The 19669-nt window shown below is 40.7% G+C and overlaps 1 protein-coding gene across 1 annotated transcript in view; it reads right to left on the bottom strand.

Moving 5' to 3' along the window:
* Positions 1-7449: 7449 nt before the first annotated feature.
* The window catches only part of LOC111236889 (inactive phospholipase C-like protein 2), a 35025-nt gene continuing 22805 nt past the window's right edge, over positions 7450-19669 (bottom strand). The window contains exons 4-6 of the mRNA XM_022765788.1: positions 17349-17424; positions 12121-12230; positions 7450-8702 (exon numbers count right to left, since the gene is read on the bottom strand). Coding sequence (XP_022621509.1) covers positions 8499-8702; positions 12121-12230; positions 17349-17424 — 390 coding nt within the window. The 3' untranslated portion in view covers positions 7450-8498. The remainder of the gene's footprint in view (positions 8703-12120; positions 12231-17348; positions 17425-19669) is intronic.

The following is a 19669-nucleotide window of genomic DNA, read 5'->3' as shown; positions in this document are numbered from 1 at the left end:
AGACGTGTGTAGGAAGGGTGTATTGATGATGATTTGTTCGCCAATAGAGGTCAGTAAAGGTTGTTTTCTGTTTAAATGGTCTCTCTGTTACTCACAGATAGACAAACCTTTTTAAATACACTGGCTTTTGTAAGTGTTTGTGGATTAAAGGTCCTCTTTGATTTTAAATCTGGAGGTTTGTTAGAAATAATACTAAACCCATTCAGTTTAATGTAATCATATTTTGTTTAAAACAGTTGTGGGCTAAAACAATCAAAACTAATTTAATCAAGGTGTCTGTAGCCTTAGTTAAGCATGATGGGCTTTGTCAGCTGTTAAACCATCTTCCCTTCTCTTCATGGGTGATTTCACACAGATCACAATCAGAAAATCAAACTAAAAAAACAATGAACTGTTGAGTTTGTGTCTGCCAAACCTCAGCTCATAAAAAGGGAACTGTGTTCGTGTTTAGATGCCACCCCTGGTGGGAGTAGTAAGTCATCATCCACACCACAGTTTGCCCTCTGTTCTTTGTGTTGTGCATGAACAGTGATGAAGTGCTGGACATCACATGTGACTATATGTCTGTTTGGGGATAATTTCCTGTAGTTGCAGAACACAGAGATAATAAACCACGAACAGCCTTGGACTATAAATCCACTATAGCACGTGGCAGCTGAAGCTACTAAATTCTCTTCACAATGATATAATATTATTTATTTACTTATTTTAACAGCAGTTTTGATAATCGCTTAATCGTTTGAGGCGTTTTTTTAAGAAACAATGATGAACATTTTCAGATTTTAGCTTCTGAAATGTAAGAGTTGCTGTTTTTTTTTTCGTGGTGAACAGTTTGTGGTGTACAAGTTTGGCCACCCCAGGGCAAATTCCATATTGTTGATTTTTGAAGTAAAGAACAGACAGATATCAAAATGAGCTGTTATTCAACTGTTAATGTAGAGTTAGTTTTTATTTCACACACTTAAAAAAATGTGGAAAAATGAAACAGTATTTTCTGCATGTAAAAAAAAGTTGAGACTCCCTACAAAGTCACTGCGTAGTCGCCCCTCCTTTGCTGCTTGAAAGACTTTGTGTGGAGTCTTTCTATTTTTGACGTAGGACTCTTCACCCACTCTTCCTGCAGATCACATCAAGCTCTGAGATATTTTTAGGCTATCGCACACACAGCATGTTTAAGATCTACTCACAGATGTTCACTGATAAAGTGTTAAAGTCAGGGTACTACAAGTGCAGGACGGTTTGCTTTAGATCATCTTCCTGTTGTAGAAGCCAGCCTCTTTTCAGCCTTAGTTTGTTCACTGACTGCTGGACATTTGCGTCCAGAATTCGCTGATATTTGGTGCATATCTGTGCAATGTTTCCTGCCACACAACCCTGAAGCAGAATATTAACAGTTGACACTCTTTTCATCAAATGCTGCTTCCTTGTTTTCTCTAAACGCACCTTTGGTGATTGTGACCAGAGCTACGTTTCAGCTTCATTGACTTCATAGCACTTGTTTCCAAAACGACTCTGGCTTATCCAGATATTGCTTTGCAGACTTCTACTTTGTGGACTTTTGTGATGAGGTTGCAGGTAAAGTTTCCTTCTGAGACCCATCATACCACTCCTCTGTCAGCTAAACCTTCCCGCAGCTCCTTTGCAGTCATATGGGATTTTGCTTTGCCTTTCTGCCCAGGAGACGTGGAGTTTTGTCTGTAGGGTTTTCTTGGTCTACCAGATTCTGTCTTGACGTCCAAAGCTTGACATTTCAGACAGTGGAAATTTCAAGCTGGAAGGGCTTTAATATTCTTTTTATAGCCTCCCCTGCCTTTCTTTGGAGGCATCAGTTAGCTTTATTCTCTGATCCCTCAGTGAGTCGCTCAGAGGAGCTCATGGTTGTTGAATGTTACAGGGTTTTAAGAGTCAGAGAATTTATCATTTATCTGGAATTGTCATCAGCTGACGGCTCCTAATGACAAGTCGATTACAAGTCGTAACAAGTCGATTAAGGCCTAAAGAGTTAATGAAGTTCTCAGTGTTAAGTACAGTCATGCCTTTTGCTCATGTCTCAATTACTGTTTAATTTAGTTTTCACTTGAAATACCCACAAAATATGGAATTTGTTCAAGGGAGCCCAAACTGAGTTTCTTTGGGTTTTGGACTGATGGTTGGATGAAATGAGGAATTTCAAGGTGCCACCTTAGTTTCTTGAAAATTGTCTGTCGGTATTTTATAAACACAAAGACAAAAAATGTCTCTTAACCTCTTTGCAGTTTCTTTGTGTTAACCAAAGGAATTAAAAAACTGCCTGAACCTTTTACTGCAGGTAAATTTAGCCTTTGCCATCATTTTGCATTATTTTGATGATATACCCCACAGGCCCGCCTCACAGGTCACTGACAGCACCGTGCACTCTCACATGGACCCACTGCTGGGCTTAAATGTCACTTCACTCCCGGCTGATGAGGCCAAATAAGAGGCCACGTATCTGAGATGAGAACGGTGCATTGGGTGGAAGGAGCGGAGGACGGATCAATAACCTGAAGGAACGAGCGAGGAAGAGGAGAGGAAGAAGAAGAAACAGGGTGTTAGAGAGAGGGAGGGAATTTAGGTCTAGTGTGATGCATTCACTGACCTTTACTCTATTTGGGGCCTCATCTGTACAAGGTATCTGGAGGCTGTCACGGCGTGCCAACCCCCCGTTTGGCTGCAGAGATCTCCACCGACACCAGCAGCAGTGACACAGACCGTCCTGCCAGCGGTGGAGCTACTACAGAATACAAAGACATCCACTTGGATGATCTTAAGAGAAAGCGTCCTCGCTGAGAGCGTGCGCTGCTCGGCCTTTTGTTTTAACACCTTGTCCAAACATTTCTCGCACAGCTCATTTGAGTGCCACCAGTTCGCTGTAAACACCCACATGATGATTTAGGTCTGAACACAACACTCCGGACCAGACGCATCCATCCGTTCGTCCATTCATCTTCACCGCGCTGCTGTTACTCACTCTTGGGAATGTGCAAGTCCTTAAAGCGGCGGCGAGGCCTCGTCTGCTGTCTGTGATGCTGCTCATTAATTTCAGACAGTGTTTACTGCTGAAACCCTCCACAATGACTCTCTTATTGTTTGCAAACTCCTCTGTTTAAGAGCTCAAACCTTTACAAGTGGATCATACTGTCTGCTTTCGTATGAGTTAGAATACCCAAGTTTGACACATTGAGGCGTATGTTTTGACATCAGTCTCTATTATAACACTGTCACATTTCCAGTGATGTAGCTGTTGAACAAAGCACACGTCTCACATCAAGTTTACTAAACTAAACCTGCACTTTAGCCACAAGCAGTGTTTGGATAAATCAAGTTCTAAGCTGTTAGAAAATGATCTGTTGACAAGCAGCTCGTTAGAAAGATAAAGTTTGTCTTAAGTAACATCAGAGAAAAAAACCGTGCTGCACTGACATTACAGAACAATGTTTAATGATCCCCAATGGGAACAATCTGTGGCTTCAGAAGTGCAAACAGAAACCCTCAATTCGAACTCTCCTATGGCCAATAAAATCCATTTGACTATCAACATTCTGCTACACATTAACGCTCATCAAAACGCTCTTAAAGAGTGCATTAGAGGACCATTCTGGTGAGTTTACATGTTCCTCACGCACATTCAGCTGATTTCAGAGCCGTGTGTTGAGGCGAGAGAGCGGCAGGAAGAGTCTTGTGCATGTATGTTTGCACAGCTTATCGGTCAGCGATACAACAGGTAGGCTTTTAACCTGAGATAAGAGAGATCATAAAGGTTAACGTTAGGGTGATTGCTTTTAAGGAAATAAATTGGGTCAGTTGCGGCTTATATAAACTTTTTATTCTTTTAGTACAAATTCAATTATCTTGGATCCACAAGCAAATCTCTCGACTGTTCCCAGGTCTGGATTAAAGTCAAATCATGATCAAGCATTTGCAGTCAGGGGCCTTGAACGTAATGTCGGCCAGTAGCTCCACAGCTGGCATGTTCGTAAAACTGTTCCCGCTTTTGTGTGTCACCTCTGCGTGTGCGTGCATGTCTGTGTGTGTGTTTACGTGCTGGAGGCAGATCCATTTGAAGCTGGCTGAAGCTTTATTTCCCCAGGCTCTCTCTCTGCTCCACTCAATGTGCAGGGAGCTGATCGATACTGATATATGTGCTGCTTTAGCTTTGGAAAAATAGCTGGGAGAGTCAGGACTTAGGTGTCTCAGTCCTTGAAAAAAAAAAAATCCCATTCTCGTGTGGTTGTGCAGCAAACATGACTGATACTTTTTTTTTTTTGCATTGAATATGATACTAATCTTGGGTAATATTTTGCATTTCGGGCACTTGGCTGTGATGTTTTAATTCGGAGTGACTTAGAATAAGAGCAGCAGGAGACTGAGCTTTAATTGCTGGATTAGAAACCAATATCCAGGCCTGCAACAGTCAAAGCCACAGGGAAGGGAAGAAAAATACGTGAAATATTCCTTTGACCCAAGAGTGACATCTTATACAACAGTGATTTTCTTATTCTTTCAGTAAGAGCGAGTGGGATGTGAATTACTTAACATAGCGGCCTACAATGGGGAAACAGGGAGTAACAGTTGTGCTGACCGGAGCAGGGAGGTCAGTCCAACCTGAAGGGAGGAGAGCTGGAGAGTAGAGGCCGAGTGGAGCATCGACCGGGCTGCTGCAGGGAGCAGAGAGCTGACGAGTGGCAGGAAGAGAGGCAGATGATGGGATTTCACAGATGTAACTGTGGAGGACTGGAGAAAGCGGCAGGTTTTTGACCTGTGCAAAATTTGCTTTGTCATTAGAGGAAATAAAGTGATGGAAAACAACATTACTTATTCATACACAGCACATCAGTCACACAGTCTATCCAACATTGTTTATTCAGAGGTTTTATTGTTTTTTTTTTTTTCTCTTGGACTTGACAGATAAGGAGATGAGACAGATGATACAGTTGAAATGCTTATTTTTTTCATCTTCTTTTCAATTATAAATACATCAACTGGCACAGCACTGAAGACAATGTTTGTTGTTTGTTACTGGTCATGTGATCTGCAGGAGGTGTGGACAGGTTTTAAAACCAGAGGGCACAACATTGTGAGCACTGGAGGGGGGAATACGAGATGCAGACGAACATTTTACAAAATGTTTGAGCTTCATTTAACAGTCCAGCTGGTGACAGGAGAATAAGAATTCCTGCATGTTTGGAAAGCTCCAATAATTGATTTATTGCTGGTAATCAATATTTTGACTAAAATAATGTTAAGCACATGCCCCAAAAAATTCACAAAAAGGCAAGATGTTAGTGTAATAATGCCAAATTACTTTTTTTTAAGGATGTGACAGAGTTTTTGTCTGTGATCTTTTTTTTTCTTAATTAGAAGTTAGTTTATATCTTCTCTATAAGTCTGAACAGTTAATTGTTATATTATCAAAATAGCAGTTTTAAACAGTGCAATTTTCTACTTACAAAAGCCTCCATTTTAGATATGACTATCATAAATAACAGTGTCTCAACAAGCTGAAACAGGTGAAAGCTTAAGTTGGCGACTGTATATTTCACCAGCTATAATGAAAACTGTCGGTGGCAGATTTACTTGCTTTAGTTAAATAACATTAATTCTGTGAACTGGCAAACAAGAAAAAAGAAGCTCTAGCTGATTTGTGGTTTATTTGTTCTCTGCTTTCTGGAGACACACCACTCTGGAACTTGGAGGGCTGAAAAGAAAGAGAGTGTTTCTCTAAAGAAACTGTTGTGCAGTTGAGTGGAAAGGACAAACAGCTGGTGAATCTCACAGTAAAATTGTTTTAAGCATGAACTAATCTTAACACTTTAAAATCTCTGTATCTGGACTCTGTGGTTTGGGCCTGTGAAGCAGATTCTCTCCTCTAGGGATTGAAGTTAACATTAGCTTAAGCAGCTACAATACACAACTGTGAACACTAGTTGCAATAATTGTCAGAAAATCCGCTGTTTGGCAAATAGAACTGCAACGATGAGCGGATTTCTGGGTTACAAAAAACTAATCTTTATCATTGATTCATCACTGTTGTTTTTTGAGCAGAATGGCAAAAAGAATCTGATGGTTAAAAGTTCTCAGATGTGAGAGCATGATGCTTTGCCTGGTCTTGCATTTTAGTGAATTTCATATTTTTGCGTTGAAGGTGTCACTTTGTGCTTTTGAATGTTGTTTTTTTTTTATGTTTCGTAGACAAAGCGATTACTGTAATTGAGAAACTACAGAGAAACAGATTAATTAATAACCTGTACCTGCAGCCCCTGATGGCAAACTTGTCATATATTTGTCCCGTTCAAGTATCCTTTGTCCAGTAATTAGAAAGCAAGTGAATTGTTTCTAGTATGACCTTCTAATTGGAGACACTGTTGTGGACTGTTAAATGAATAGCAAGCCAGAGGCGTGTTGAAGGACAAAACTCTTCTCTCACTTTGTACTTGCTACAGTAGGTTTTAGTTTGCAGTAATGAGGCACAATTAAATCACAGGCTAATTGTGGATCAAATACTACTCTGTCACCAGGAATGGTTATGAAGCTATTATTACTCTGAAGTTCACATCCTTCTCAACCATCATGCCAGACCTGAGTTTGAATTCTTGTTGTGACTCATTGGACTTGCCAGGCAGACAGTCTGTCTGTAATGAGCTAATCCTGCACAGTGGTTCCTCAGACATAATCCCAAAACACTGCATGTGGATGATTTCTGCAAGATGAAACACACAAAAGCCCGTGAGTATTGGACAGGGAAACATCTTTTTACAGTAAAAATGAAGCTATAGTCTTTGTTTTTGCGCATGACCTCCCATTTTAAGTCTGCTATTCAGCATAACGTTTCCTGAGAGATGGACTCAATGATTCTGCTCAGGAAGACAACGGAACCAAATGATTAGAAATAAACAAAGCAATGAGTTTTCAAACCAGCCAGAGCTGATTTCTCATCAGGGTGTTTTAAAACTACAGTGGAGCTGGTTGGGAGCACACATGGAAAAATAAAAAGTCATCAAATATCTGGCTCTTTTTATGGGCTGCAGACTTTTTAAAGTAACAGTGAAATGAGTTTTTGGAAAAACACTTGGTAGAATACAACATAAAGTTAATGCTCTTTTAACTCTCTGAAATGGGAGGACCATGCCCTAAAAGTAAAGGCCTCGTATACTTCCAAATCTAATGCTAAAATATGAAAATGTGTCAACGTCCAAACTGTTTTTGAGTGCATGTTATGAACATCCAGTTGTGGTTCCTTCTCATGCAGTTGCTGGTTGTGATTTTTGAGACGCTGTTTTTGTTGTTGTTGTTGTTGTTGTTGTTTGCACCAAACAAACAGTATGAATACATTCTCTTATCTGTCCTTCTGTCTCGACGTGTCGCAACTGTCCGTTTCAGTGACAACCCTCATCAGATATCTACAGACAAATAAAATTTTTGTTTTTCCACTGACATGTTCATATATCTTTTATAAAATAAATCTCATATTTCCAAGTATACAATAATAAAATGATGCACTCTGCAGAAAAAAGGTAACAGGAAATTCCATATATACATAGTATATTATACTATTTTGGCAGACAAGAACATGGACAAGTTCAGTATTGTAAACAACTCTTTACTCTCGTTACGTTTTCTTCTTCGTTCACTTCTTCCATTTTCTTCTCGTCCCGCTCGCTTCCTCTGTCCTGTTACATTCATAGCTCCAGAAAATTGTGCTTTAAGAAATCTCGTACAACAATCCAAGGGCTGTTTTTCTCTTTTGTCTCGTCAGGTAGCACCCCTATCCGCTGAGTAGAAGTGCACCGTTTCTGAACAGTAGTAATGTCTTCATGAGTCACGTGGCTGGTAGTTCACTAGGCCTTCCCAGCTCACCCAGGAAGTGAGAAACAGGGTCAGACAGAAGAATGGAGGACAATGAACCTCTGGTAGTGCAGATGAGGAGATTTGAGTTTTATGAGTGGAAACATTATCAGGGTGATTTATGTTTGGCAGAAAACTTCTGCTTTTGTATTATCTTCTCCTTTTAAGCACAAAGGTTGTTTTTGCTGGATGCTCGGATTCAGCATTTATATAACTGGTACCCGTCACGGTTCGGCAGCATCAGATGTGCAGCAAATGTTTACAAAGACACTTGCACACTTTTCCAGCCTTCAGTACAACGCCTGGACATTTAAAGACTTAGAAATAATGACAGTCATTTTCCAAAAACTTCAGCTGAGACCTTCTGTGATCTGAACTTGGGTAGGATTTGTGTCTTCGCGTAGTGGTGGCATTTTATTGATGATTACAAGGCAGAAGTCTCTAAGAGGTTACAGCTGTGCTTGGGATACAGGAATGTACTTGATGGAATGTGGAAAAACACTGGTGTGTGTGTGTAGAGCGATGATGCCAGAGTAAAGAGAGAGGGAGCTTTGGGTTTTGAGCTCAGGAGGCAGGAACAGAGTAGAGGTCTGAACGTGGGCGCCAGGAGAGTACCGGAGCAGGACTGTGGGTCTTTAGTTGTCCTCGTCAGTGAGCTCCTCCTCAGCAGTGGCCTTCTCGGGAATGGCCTCGAGGCTGCGTCTGCTCTTGGACTCGGAGCCGGAGGAGCTGCCCGCTGCTCCGCCTTTACTCAGGTTACAGGTGAGCACAGCATAGTGGATCTGCTTGAGGTTCTCCTGGACTTCACTCCTGGCGTGCTTCAATAAGTCTGCCTGGCCCTGAGGGGGTAAAGATAGACCAAAGTGTCAGAGCAGCATAGTACAGGAGCCATGAAGGCAAGACGGGGTTTGGACTTTTCATGCAGTTTTACCAGTCAAAGACAAAACCAGTATGAATGATGAGTAGATTAACCAGTGGGCTCCTAGCTACTGTGGCTAGCAGTCCTAATAATAATAATAATAATAATGATAATAATAACAACAACAACAAATTAATAATGAATAATAACACCACAAAAAATATCAAAAAGCACAATCAACTGTCACAGCAATGTCACTTATAATTTATACATGTGTAACCCACCACCACATACAAAACATTTTCAATATTCATTTGTAAATGAAGCTTTCTATGGCTTTTTTTGAGGGAGCTGAATTCAAGACCTGCAAATAACATGGCAAAGTTGTAAGGAATGTGTTTAAACCCCTTTCAAACATAAACCTCGTCATGTAAAAAGGATGGTAATTTGACATCTGCCTCATGTCTGTATCAGCACCTGAGTCACTTTTACATAAAACTCACTGCAGAATTCTTAGTAGCAGCACAAGTCTGAATTAAATGCTATCACATTAACATAAAGGCCACAACAGTTCAAGGCTAAATACAGAGAGATTAAATGTGCATTTTAAGCACTGTAATAAACTGATCATTTAATTTTCACCTCTTCCTCTTCTGTAAAGAAAATAAACATTGTCAGGTGGCCATGTGAGCACTGAAACAGGTTGTGCAAACGGTAATCACGCTAAAAGGATCCCTTGTTAAAGGCATTTCAGTATGAGTAATGTGGAACAAAAAACTTAAGCTGATGATAATGTCAGCTTTGGAAATATCCTCTTTAGTTGACAAGCTCAAAGTGAGTCTTTAAGTACCAAAGACCCTCTTGTGTTACTGTCCCTCTACTGCAACAACAAGGAAACACAAAGCAGAAATATTAAATTTAGATAAACTAAAATGAACCACAGTAATGATGGCCACCTGACTGTTGTTATTAGACACAAAACATGTGATCATACCCTTTAGTAAAGGAGATAAAAGAGGAACTGGGGAGATTGTTCTCATGTAAGGCCAGTCTATAAAAGTTATTTTAAAGAGCAAGTGAGGGAATAAATACCCTCATACAACCACAATAATTATCAGACCAGCAGCCCCCCTCCTTATATTTTCACTTTTGCCAGCTGCATGAGTGACATGGTCGGAATATCAAGAAAAACACTTGGTCTCAACATCCTGTCATCATCATATGCTTCTGCACTGTCAGATGTTAGAAAATAGGCAACAGAATCTAAAAGTTTATCAGGGGATTTAATAGTGAGAGCATCTCTCACACTTACAAAGGTCACACAGGCATTGTAGCTATTCCTGTAAAGGTCCTGTCATGTCTGTCAAAAACCATAAGCCACTTTACCAGCTAAATGAACCCAGAAATATTAAATATTCCACCTCTGAGCAGGAGCTTTAGAGAAGTTTTTGTACTGAGTTTAGAGCTTTGTTGGATAGTATCCATTTTTAATCTTCAAGAGCTTAAGTCGATAACTTGACGTACATTTAATGATCATCAAAAATCTCAAGTCTGCTTAAGTAGTCAGATAGACACAAGTGGAGCCCCAGATAGAACATGGACAGAAAACGCTGGACACAGTGATTTACACACACTCACCAGACTCAACTCAATTTCCAGGGGATAAATTATAGCCGAGATCGTGATGTAATCTTAATTAACACGTGCAAATAACACAAATAAATATGCAGAAGGTCATTCATCAATAATTATCCCTTGTGCTGGCAGCGGAGGTTGAAATGAAAGGCATGGTAAGTACATGAGGTGCAGAGAGGCTTAGACTGGGTAGACAAGTGACTCCCTAAACACTGGTGCAAGCAAAAACTTCAGCTAGCTGTAATATTACCTCCAGCATACAAATCTCTGTTTCATCAGACACGCTTTCAAAGTTAACCTGTTACACAGAAGCTCGTCTTCGTTTGTCCTATTATCAAAATCAATTCGCTGTGATTACAGACACTAGGCCTGAGTGGTGCGTCAGTATTACTGTAGCTGTTTATGTACTCGCTCTACAAAATTTCATTTTTGAAATTAATGATCGACAGAAAATCAATCAGCAACTACTCAGCAACTAATCAACTAATCATTTTGAGTAATTTTTTTTTTTAATGGGGGAAACATTTGCTGCTTCTAAATTGTGAAGTTTTGATGCATTTTTATGTTTTATATGATAGCAACCTGAATATCTCTGGATTTTTGATGTTGGTCGGATAAAACAAGACATGACCTTTGGGAACAGGTATTATTCACTTTTAAAGAAAACGTTTTCCAGACAAAACAATTAATCATTAAGAAAATAGTCATTAGTTGTAGCTCTAATCATTGATTAATGATCAGCTAAAATGTGAAAGTATGATGGAAATAAGGGATGAGGTTTATCTATCATTGTATCACATTTTTTCAGCAGTATATAACAGGCATATTTAATGATATAATTAATCAAAGTAAAATGACCTGGACCTGCATAAGTAGCAGAAAATGGATGGGTGAATGATTCATTTAAGTTTTGTCTAAAATCAACACTTGCCCACTATAACATGATGAGCTTCTAAGCTACTGTAGCAACAGTGTTCTGATGAAAAAGGATTAAACAGCGTCTTGTGTGCATAATCGCAACAATCCCACTTGTACTTTATAGGTGTGTAACGCCTTCCAACAGCCTGGAGTCAGATGTAAAAGCCTTTTATAAATAACATTACTAACTATAGCAGGCAAGATAAAATATTTTCAGACTCCATGACCTGCAGATACCCTGTGTAAGCTGACTTACAGAAACAACTCTCACCTAAACTGATAATTCTTTAATCAGTGTGAAAGAATTTTAACTGATCCAAACAACCACAACTGCCACTTCCACAATGACTGGAAATAAGGCAAAAACAACACAAAATACCTCCCTGTCTCAACAAGCCATCAATTAACAACAACACAATGTAATACTGAACCAGTGAAGTAAAATAAAACTGAAACTCAGTCTGATTCACTCTTAAGAAACTTTGTCAGTACAGGATTCAACAAGTATCATTTATCACCAAAAGGGATCATGGATAGATACTCTGAATTTCCCATAAGCTCCCAGTCATTATGTCTGTTTTCCAGCCCCCATTTGCAGTAATTATAATGACAACTGCAGTTGGAAACCAGTCTATTGTACAGCTCTAAGAAGCTGTCACATAAGAAGAATAAGGTTTATGAGGAAAAACTCCCCAAGGCCACGACCCCGAGCATTTCATTGTGTTGCAGGAATATGAGGAGTAACACGTTTCAGAATACAGCTGGATGCGACTCAAACAGGAAAATAAACTGTTACATGTCAGAGTAGTCAGTAGTGCACTGCCTGGTGTGACTGGAAATCTCACCTTCAGTATGGTGATGTTCCACGTGAAGCTCTCCACTGCCTTGTGCAACTTCCTGCCCTTCAACCCCTCCTTCATGGCCAAGTCGTGGAGGTTCTCGTGAAATTCCATCGCTGAGAGAGAAAGAGACAGGGGAACAAGTGTTGAGTCAGTCTTCATGGCTGGAATTCGTGGTGGTTTGTGAAACAGAAGAGCAGCTGTGAGGTGACTGGGTGCTAGGCCTGTTGTTGCTGTGAGGAAACACATTAGAGCAAAGCAAACCTTGGCACGCATAGCCAACATTTCACAGTCTCCTGCTGCAGCAGAAGGGTTGAGTATGTGGAAGTACAGACACTTGCCAGCTGTGGAGGAGGATTCCTCTCTCCTTACTGTACATCTGCAGAGTGATAATGGTTTACAGTTGCTGCTGTTGCAGGTTCACTGTATGTCAGGTCTGGAAAACAGACATCAGGTGCACATTTCTCAACAAATTTAAGCTGAGAATGAGATTTAAGATGTGAGGAAGTGATAACAACCAGCGTCTGCCATTAAAATGATGATATCTCTCATTATTTTGTGGAAAGCGGATTTGGTTGAAAGAAAATCTTTGAGAGAAGAGAAAATGTGACAAGACTGAGCATGTGTTTTACAGCAAGCGTCGGTTATTTGATAGCTAAGAATGTTTATCTTTGATCTCCTACAGAGCTGCAACGATAAGTCAATTAATCTTTTTTGTCGACCAACAGATCGGCAACTGTTTGGATAAACAATCATTTAAATAATTTTTCAAGCAAAAATTGTAAATTAATAAAAGAAGTAATGTGAATAAAGGTTCCCTATTTGTTTTTACAATCCAAACAGCGTTGCATTAATTTTCATTGTGTTGTCTGTCCCTGTCAACCGGCAACGGTCTGTTGAGCGTGTGCCCTCCTTCTGCAACGCCTTGTGTCACTTCATAAATTTGAAATCTATATCCTGCAGTGAAATGTTAGTAAGTGGAAGGTAAAGCACAGTGGCACATCCCAACGAGGTGCTGATGGGATGACAGGGGACAGGCGTGGGCAAAACCTGGTGAACTGGTGAAAAAAGAAATGGAGAGAGAGAAAAAGCAAAAAGGCAAGATAAGTGAAAGAACAAAAAGCAGAGTTGAAGGAAGCAGTGAGGCAGGATGAGAGGAAGAAGAAAGAGCCTCGGAAACAGAGAGAGAAGCAGACAGACATGACGTTCTTTCACTGTGGATTAGCATCAAGGCATCGAACAGAGGACGGATTTGTCTCCTGAGGAGGTTTCCCACCTCCTCTTTTCCTCCCCCTTTCTTTTTTTTCCGCCCCTTTGCATGACTGAGCCTGAGTGAGGGCATGTTTAATGTTCAATGTGCTTTATAGTGCAGCACTGACACTGCAGCAACAGGCGACCCTCGCCTGTGAGGTAAATAAACCAAAGAGAGATACAGCAGAGTTCCTGCTACGCACAAAGCCTGTAACTGCGTAGTGCACTTGTGCACTGGGAACCACCGAGAACACACACTTTTCTGCTTGAGGCTCTGATATCAGCTAGAGTCGGTCCTGGCCCCTGTTGGTGCTGTTGCCATGGAAACATGGTGTGCACGTGAGAGAGAGAGACCCCCTTCGTGTGAAATCACCATAATAGGTGTGGGGTTGGGCTGTTGTGTAGCCTCTCAGCTGTGGATATAAGTCTGGCGAGAGACCTCAGGCGAGGATATAACCTCACACAACCGTCAGAATTCGCTGACAGATCTGACGCGTTCATCATCTTTGACCCGCACACCACACCACTGCTTCTAAATCACACACACACACTTTTATTTTTACATTTCCTGTGTTTTAACACACATGTAAAGGTATTGCTCTTAAATTTGGGGTCGCGGTTCTGCGACTACAGAGCTGCTGCTGCGCACGTGAACCATGACTGTGCTAAAGAAGGAGCACAGCTTCCTCCATCACTGACACACACACACACACACACACACACACACACACACACACACACACACACACACACACACACACACACACAGCGAACTCACACTGGAGGTTGCCTAGCAACATTTTTATGGAGTCTGGCAGGCAAGAAACAGGGAATCTCATTCTTAGCAAGGCATTTCAGACTCTGATCTCTGTGAGGTAATGCTGCAAGACTGCAACTGTACAGTACAGGCTGACGCTCTCACATCTCACAGCATGAGACGACTACAGTATGGAGCGGCAGATCAGAGGAGCATGACCTGAATTATTCAGTGGATTGATAACTGATAATTCTTATTCAACAAGAGATGATCACATCTACTCATACCACCGAATGCCAGCACTTCATCAGACTGAATACTGAGGGAACGTGACAAACCATGACTGATTTATAACAACTAGGGCTGCAATTATCAATTAATCTGATGGTTATTATTTATTCAATGACATGTCAAAAATCTGTGAAGGAAAGGCCCATCACTAGTTCTCAGAGCCCAATTTGACATCAGTAGTTTGCTTTTGTGCAACTCAGTCTAGAACCCAAATTATATTCAATTTATGTGACTGTGTGTATTACATGACCCTGAAAAGCAGGTAATCCTTACACCTGAGATGCTGGAATGAGGTGAAGTGAATTTCTGGCATTTCTGCTTGACAAATAAAACTAATCAAATTATTTTACAAATCATTTCAGCTCTAGTGTTTCACTAAACGGGATTAAAAAGTAGAAACAAAGTTGAGCAGAAAACGATCTCACATTACCAGAATAGACTGAATATTTTGGGGTTTTGAACTGTTGGTTGGACAAAACAAGACATGAATAATGTTACTTACTTCAGGATATTGTCATGGTGCTATAACACATGCTAAATGAATCTAGACAATAATCAACAGATTAATCAAGGATGGAAATAGTTAAGTAAAAATATATAATAAAGTATAGTACTCAACCTCTCCACACACTGAATGAATAAAGCCAAAGAACAAATATCTCGTCAGATCGTTTAGTCTCAGGGAATCCACATTGTATTTTAACATGTGCAACACAAACATGGGCTCTTTGTATTCTGCACAGTGTCACTGTAACTCCACGCTGCACAGCAGAGCACCATCATTTTGCACTCGACATATAAAATATCTTCTGTACTGATGTTGTTAGTCTGCAACAGGTTCAGCCATCAAGCTGCCCTGAATGCTAATTGGAACCTAAGTGAGTGTCGGGCGAGGGAGGTGACACGCTTGAGCTGCAAACACCTGACTGTTCACTGACGCTGCCTTTGTGAGGATTTTTTTTTTTTCTGAGCTGATGTGATGGATTATTCACAACTTTAATAGCTGTTGCTGCTGGAGCGTTCCGCCTTCTGTACAGAGGGACTTGGGTTTGTACTGACCCAGTTTCTACACAACAGACAAGTGCACGAAACTACATCGCATGCACACATTCAAATACAAACATGCACACGAGTGCACCCACATGCACACACACACACACACACCACTGGGATAAAAATATGTCAGTTCAGGATGGAAAATAAATCAATGTGGAAGTTCATCAGTTTGCCATCTGTTGTGTCCTACTTTGCAATTGTTGGCTGTTGATTTTTTTCCAGCTGATTTCAGATAATCATATATGATAGAACTTTGAGACCAAAAGCCCCACAAAGCTTCTGAGGAAGCTTTAAAAAGTTTGGTCTGCTTGAACGTGTTCACTTCTGTGTTGACTATTGTTTCATATAAAGGAATGAATCACTCTGTCAAAGCATTTATCAATAAGTGACTGTGCAGCACAAAGAGTGGTTACATCAGATCCTGTTGTTTCTAAGTGCACTAGACATGAAATCATTAGTGTCATCTGCCTCACAACAGAACTTCACTGATAATGAAATGTCATTTTCTTCAGATAAAGATCTAATGATGTCATTTCCTTCAGTCTTAAATACTTTGAAATATTTCAAAAGAGTGATTAATGTCCCATGGAAGATGAACAGGTACAACAGGGGCAGTACAATAATGCACACTTGGACATGTACTCTCTAAAACAAACACTGTAATATTAATGTGTTGAACCAGCACATTTACAAACTGTACATACTTTAAATAATTTCATACTGTGAACCGTTCTCAAAATAGCCAGTGGCCTTGAAAATAGAATAAGAAAGATGATGATGACAGTTCTACAGATGAAATGGGGTCATTATGACTGAGGAGCTCAGACACAACTCACTCACTGGTACAGTGGCCATTTTAAATAGCACAAGTTCAAACACACCTTCATCCCACTAATTGGTAATTGTTAAGGGCTGAAAGGTGGTCAACCAAAAAAAAAAACACGGCAGCAAGCCTGTGATTAAAAGACACATTCCCACTCCTCTCTGATGTGCCAAGACAATAGACAATGAATATTTTATAAATCATCCATCTGGAAACCAATAAAACTGAGCTGTGGTAATGATGGTCCATCTTTGCTCCCTTCCACTCTCACTTAGCGCCTCCAGCAGCCTTCCTCTGTGATAAATTAGCTTCCTATGCTACTTAGATGGAATTCATTGGCACAAAGTGCATCATGAGGCATATCAATGTCAAAATTGAGCTGCTCCTCATTTACAGCTTTTACCTGTATGTCTGGTAGACTGTAGGACGTTTCATAAAACAAGTGTTGTCGCTGGAAAAAAAACTGACCTTGTGTGTGTGTGTGTGTGTGTGTGTGTGTGTGTGCGCATATTCTTAAATCCTGCAGAGCCTGCACTGATGAGCTGCCACTCAAACTGTGCTCCCCAGACGAGCTGAATGGATTAACTTTACCCCTGGCCACATTAAAGTCAACATGCTACAGCAGGCGAGAAAGCCAGGGCTGGATAAACACAAATAAATACACATATGAAGGTCTAGCTGGTATGGCGCGTCTCGTGGAGAGGAACTATAGACGACTGCCATCTGTTAGCTTTGATGTTGCCAGTTTCTCCGGTTCACTCGTATCTGTGAACCTTGATCCAAACCTTGTAATTAGAATAAAGCACAGAGGCTGTTACTGGGGTGAATTAAACACCTCTGTCTGAACCGCAGCTTTTCAAAGCTGGATCACATGAATCAAATGGTAATTCCACTTGTGCAAATAAGCAAAGTATAATCGGTTCTACTGAATCTCATATTGATGAATCTCTGTTCTGTGCCTTCAGAGAGATGGCGAACGTTCAGGGGCTCGATAGCAGCGTCGGGACTCACAGGCTTTTATCGTTCTTCCCTTTTAGCCATCTGACCATCTCTTACCTGCTTTCTGGGTTTGAAGAATTCTCTCATACACCCCCTCAGAGTTCTCCAGGAGAGTCTTGCTGGTCTGGATCACCTGAAAGGAGACATGCATATTGTTCACATTTGCATTTATTTTCCACATCAGAAAAACTGGCACTCCACAATAAAGCAGCCGTCTGGTGGCCGGGTGTTTCTGTCCAGGGAGGGCTCTGAAGAACAAGCTGTTATTACAGGCATGGCAGTGGGCGAGGTCACTTCATTGCATTTTTGAAAGCCAAAATTAGACGGAAGGAGACACCAGCTATTGGGGTGTTTATTAAAAGTAACGTTAAAAAACAAGAAAGATTAGAGATTTATCTGCAGGACAAAAATATAGATGTCAATACTGATGCTTGGTGTGGAAAGCACCTCTTCAAGAGATGAGGCAGATAACCAAGGTCATTTGATTACGATGGGAGTAACGTGAGTCATTTTGAACCATGTTATCTGTGAAATTGCAGCTTTGAAAGATGCTAAGTTTAGCTCCTCTGGTGTTATGCTCAGCCTTAATTGAGTGCACAAACTCTGCTGACCTGCAAACTGTTAAAGCTCTCATGGTGGCCGTTAAGGCAGACTCAAAGGCTTCGGGGATCCATTTGCATATTAAATGCAGAGACCGCATCCTCCCCGCACCGCCCCAAAAAGAAAAAAAGGCTCTGGTTTCCTTACAGAAGGACGACAGCAGAATGGTGTTTCAGGAAGTTAATGATGCATATGTAGCCCGTCACAGACAGAGGTAAATAAGCACTGAGTGAACAGAGTGCCTCACAGACCATCTGGATCTTCCTCTGATTATCTTAGTAATAGCTTAATTGTCTCATCTAAAGGAGATGATATATACACAAAAGTTGCTCTGCTTTTTGATTTCAATTAGCGCCTGTTGGGCACTGGGGCCTGTGTGTATGCAGCATTGTTGTAATTGACTTGTACATTCACTTGTACTCTCCCTAAGTGCCTTAAGTGCACCGCAAGGTCGTGTCACACAGCCAGGCTGCCCTGCTCTGGTGCCAACAGGGAAAGGAAGGATAGAAAAACACCATTTCAATCAAGCTCCGTGTAGGAAAGCCACCCCGTGAAAAAGAGCAGTGACCAACATCGTGCCTCTGACATCGATCTCTGGAGCACGCCAGCTCCGTGGCCGGACACCCAGAAAAGTGCAAGAGCGAGTAGGGAGAGGAGTGCAGGGAGGTGTCAAGAGCAGCGTGTAGGCGAAGAACAGAAACTTCTTTTAGAGACAAAAGATGAACGAACATTCATCCAAGGCTTGAAACATTTCTGTTTTCTCAGACTTATGTGTTTTTTAAACCTCCTTTTTTCACCTATTTTTTTATTTTGTTAAATACTTTTTGTATTATTTACTCATTAATTGGGATTTGTTTTGAGATGATTTTATTATATTGAGTAATTTTTTTATGCTGATGTTAAACACCTTCAATTGACATTGTGTATGAAAAGTACTTGCTCATCATTTATCTGTGTCAATCACCTCAATTGTCACTGTGGTTAATTTGCAGTCAAATCCACATACACCGTCCTGCTGCTGGGAATTTACTAGAACACCAAATGTGTATTAATCCTGTTCGAGTTAGCATTTGATATAAGCTGCTGTGCACAAGTTTCTTTTTTTTTTTTTGTTGTTGGTAGAAATGAAACTATATTTTAGTGACCTGTTTTTGAAGATTAATGTCATCAGTGAGAACCAGTAGGTGTGGGGCTGAGTGTCACAGACAGGTTCAGGTGGTCAGAATCAGACTAACGTGGTGGTGGTTTTGTCTTTTCATTAAATTTGTTAAGAAATAAGATAAACACCAGACTCATCCTGTAAGAGCACTGTGCTAGGAAAACTAATCAGCAACTCAGGCTTAAAGAGTAACGATTGTCTCTTAAATTAGTTGTTGGTCTGTTGTTCTGAATTCCACTAAGTTCCACTGAATAGTCATGAGATCTGACAGAATTTGTTTTTTGTACAATTAAATGTTAGGATTATCTCCCTTTGCATTACAGTGTCACAGTTTAGCTCTATAACTCATTTTAGGAGAATTCAGTCAGGAAATGAAGAAGTGCAGGGATTTTCTAAAGACAATATAAACATCCTGCCTCTTTTGAAGCGTGATTACATGAAGTCCATCCCCTGATATTGTGCACTTTCTGGGGGACAGAGAAAGTCTCACAAACCCATGTAGTGAATCACCATGTTGTGCTACAAGCAGTCATGACTAAGTGATTGTGGCTGTTTGTGTCACTCCGCAGCTGCAGTGGCGACACTTTGCGCTGTCTCACACGCTGTGATTACTTCCTTG

The sequence above is a fragment of the Seriola dumerili genome, unplaced genomic scaffold, assembly GCF_002260705.1.
Source record: "Seriola dumerili isolate Sdu_G_001 unplaced genomic scaffold, Sdu_1.0 BDQW01000756.1, whole genome shotgun sequence".
NCBI lineage: Eukaryota > Metazoa > Chordata > Actinopteri > Carangiformes > Carangidae > Seriola > Seriola dumerili.
Note: the sequence above shows the minus strand (reverse complement) of the source record. Positions and strands in the feature narration are given on the sequence as shown.